The sequence below is a fragment of the Oncorhynchus masou genome, chromosome 31 (genome assembly GCF_036934945.1).
Source record: "Oncorhynchus masou masou isolate Uvic2021 chromosome 31, UVic_Omas_1.1, whole genome shotgun sequence".
In the NCBI taxonomy this organism is placed as follows: Eukaryota; Metazoa; Chordata; class Actinopteri; order Salmoniformes; family Salmonidae; genus Oncorhynchus; species Oncorhynchus masou.
In genome coordinates this window covers 52,271,623-52,274,584 of record NC_088242.1, presented here as the reverse complement: position 1 = coordinate 52,274,584, position 2,962 = coordinate 52,271,623, and the positions used below count along the sequence as shown (strand labels likewise).

Genomic DNA, 2,962 nt, shown 5'->3' with positions numbered 1-2,962 from the left:
AACAACTATCAGCATGGTTCAGGCGGAAATGGTACAGGCGGAAAGGAAGTGAGGGGGGAGTTGGGCATCTTGTTCCGTCTACTCCTCTCTGACCAGATACTGTACTGCTGGAAGTGATTTTGAAGATCCAGCAGGGGGCACTCCTCTCACTGCTTAAGCAGAAACCGATGCCACAGAAAGTATGCAGTTGTTCGACCATTCTTCTAAACTCACCTTTCCTTTCCTGAGAATATTTCATTTTGTTGGAGGGTCATTCATAGAGAAAAAGTTTAATGTAATTCCAGGAGAACCAAACATCATCCAATTCACTGAAGTAAATACTGTATGTGTAGAGAAAAAAAGATCTACCTCATTCCTTTGAGTGTAATGTACTCTATGACAGCTCCTCGGAAGATGGGAAAAAGCAGGTGTTACGTTCTCCACTTGAAAAGTATCACAGTCATCCTTTAACACTTGTCTCTGTAGAATTGTTGCTATTTAAGGAAATACATGAGTGTATTTTCTGTAAACCTGTGAAAAACATATATTTGATAACTTCTCTTTTAGAAACCCTTTTAGAAACCCAAACACAATTGTCTTCATTTTATTTTATGAAAAACATACAATGTTGACAACCCAATAGTCTAATTGTTTCAGATTCTAAAAAATGTAGGCTACTGTATGCAAAGTATAAAGGAATATAAACCATAGAGCATCCAATATAATCAATATATATAAATGAATACAACACTTTAGTCCAGATAGTATGGTCCCTCTGTGTGCCGACTATGTCGTCCACAGACTTATTTTCCTAATAATCAGCCATTCATTCTGACTGGCAGTCACCACAATACGAACACACTGGATGTCAAAGGCAATCTTGTGGTCCACGTCTTGAATGTCAATGTTGCCATTTTTAAACTCCCCTAACGTGATGTAGGAAGAACACTGCCTTCCTCTCTTTGTCCCCACCAGCTTCTCTCCTACTTCCAGAGCTCCATGGTGCAGGATATCATTCTGACGATCGTCCGTTCCTGTCAAGATTTTGATATTGCTAATATTGCTTGGTTCGTGAAAGACAATGACAAAGAAATCTCCGGTAGAGGGGGGTTTCCCCCAAAAGTATTCGTCCACACTGCTATAAGCCTTAGTGGCGTCATAGTTTTCAAATACATTAATGTTTGTGTACAGGCTGGCAGGAGGGTTGTCAGGGATATCAATAGAGTCCTCTTCAAAGTCATCATCCTTCAACTTGTTCTCTGTCCCCTTATATGAGGAGTAGTAGCCCATGTGCTGGAACAGAGAGGGCTTGAAGCGGATCACATTTTTCTGGGCCAACAGGCCCCGGAAGTGAATAAGGAGCCAGTCGCAAGGCATCTCCTGGTAGAACATGAGCAGGAAGTGGACCAGGCGCGGCAGGTCTCTTGATTGGTAGAGCTTCCCTATGTAGCCAAGCTTGGAGAATTCCAGCATCACCCAATAGGAGCCTTCCCTGGAGGTGACCACCTTCTTCAGGGATGTCAGGAAGTTCCTTGAGCAGAGCACATCGTCCTCCAGCATCATGTAAAAATCTGAGAGGTTGGTGCAGAAGTTGAGAAGGAAGGCGTAGTCCACGTTCTGCTTGGAGCGGAAGCGTACCCTGTCCTCTGGGTCGTCGTAGTTCCTTTTCAGCCCATCCAGTGATGGGTAGTACTCCTCAGGGGCATGGATCACCAGGAGACGCCCAGCGATGATGTGGTGGGCAAACTTCCTGGAGATGTCCTGCACCAGCTTTTCACACCAGGCCAGGTCAAAGTCTGCCAGGTGAACCACCACCACAATCTCTTTCAGCTCCTCATAACTGGACTGGTCAAAAATGGATTTGATCGTCTCCATGAGGTAATTCCCTTTTTTTCTTTTCACAGATGACAACCCAATGGTTAGAAATTCTGTAAGCACAAACATTGATATGATTCCAAATCAAATTATTTTTGAACAAATCATTGAGTTTCAGGATAATATGTGTATCTCTACATATCTAAAATAAAAGGTATATTTACTTTTTCGGGGCAGTGGATTCCCAGCGAGGTAACGGTATGTGACGTTTATGGTTCCAGAGAAATTCGTGAGGTCTCTAAAGTTGTGAACATATCTCTCAGAGTTTGAAGGATGCATCAGCTGTCTTTTACCCGCCTCCTAAAAAAATGACTATATTGTTACTCAAATGTAAAATACAAATATGATGTCATAGGAAAGAAGATCCAGAGACAGCCAATAATAACCTACCAAGACATATCCATCCTCCATGTACAGGTTGAAGAACAGAAGACATGTGATCAGGACCCCCAGGAAGGGGATGGTGGAGCGTTTACGGAAACACCTCATCTTGTCCAGGGACTTCCACACCAGCCTCATGATGGAGACACACTTCAGGTAGGACAGAAAAGAAAAAGGTTTGAACAAATTATTATCATCATTATCATTCTCTGTTTATGGTGTAGGTAGGCGATATTGATATCAATCCAGTATTGTCGAATGTACATTGTCTGTGTGAGTGCACATACTATACAGATCTGCCTGTGCCATGGGTTTGTTGTGGTGCTTGTTTGAAGTCAGCAGTATGCATATGAAATGTATATATATAAACTGCACAAGTATGCATACTGTGTGTGTGTGTGTGTGTGTGTGTGTGTGTGTGTGTGTGTGTGTGTGTGTGTGTGTGTGTGTGTGTGTGTGTGTGTGTGTGTGTGTGTGTGTGTGTGTGTGTGTGTGTGTGTGTGTGTGTGTACCTGCACGGCTGTGTGTGATGGGCACTGAACCATACACATACTTATACGGTGTGTTGCAGAATACGGCCCTCCATCTCCAGCCCTCCCCAGTGAGCCTCTGGTGGAGCGCTAACCTGGGTCAAAGTGCTAAATGCTGGGAAAGGCTCGCTCACACAATCATTTCTCACTCCTCCCGTCTTCATTATTCTCGCCACTGATGGAACAGCAAAGCCTTT

General features: G+C 43.5%; 1 protein-coding gene across 1 annotated transcript; it reads right to left on the bottom strand.

Annotated features, from left to right (window-relative positions):
• Positions 1 to 567: 567 nt before the first annotated feature.
• On the bottom strand, positions 568 to 2,428 carry LOC135525231 (alpha-1,3-mannosyl-glycoprotein 4-beta-N-acetylglucosaminyltransferase C-like). The gene is made up of 3 exons (XM_064952955.1): positions 2,245 to 2,428; positions 2,019 to 2,151; positions 568 to 1,907 (listed from the first exon to the last, which is right to left on the bottom strand). Exons 1-3 carry the CDS (start codon positions 2,371 to 2,373, stop codon positions 766 to 768), a joined length of 1,404 nt encoding a protein of 467 aa, XP_064809027.1. The 5' UTR covers positions 2,374 to 2,428; the 3' UTR covers positions 568 to 765.
• Between the last annotated feature and the right edge of the window lie 534 nt (positions 2,429 to 2,962).

What these genes read in the sequence shown, in the direction of transcription:
- LOC135525231 (XM_064952955.1), bottom strand. Translation starts at nt 2,373, where the DNA reads ATGAGGCTGGTGTGGAAGTCCCTGGACAAGATGAGGTGTTTCCGTAAA. An exon ending in TGGAGGATGGATATGTCTTG is followed by an intron (nt 2,152 to 2,244) that starts GTAGGTTATTAT and finishes TTTTTTTAGGAG; the next exon opens with GCGGGTAAAAGACAGCTGAT. An exon ending in GAATCCACTGCCCCGAAAAA is followed by an intron (nt 1,908 to 2,018) that starts GTAAATATACCT and finishes TTGTGCTTACAG; the next exon opens with AATTTCTAACCATTGGGTTG.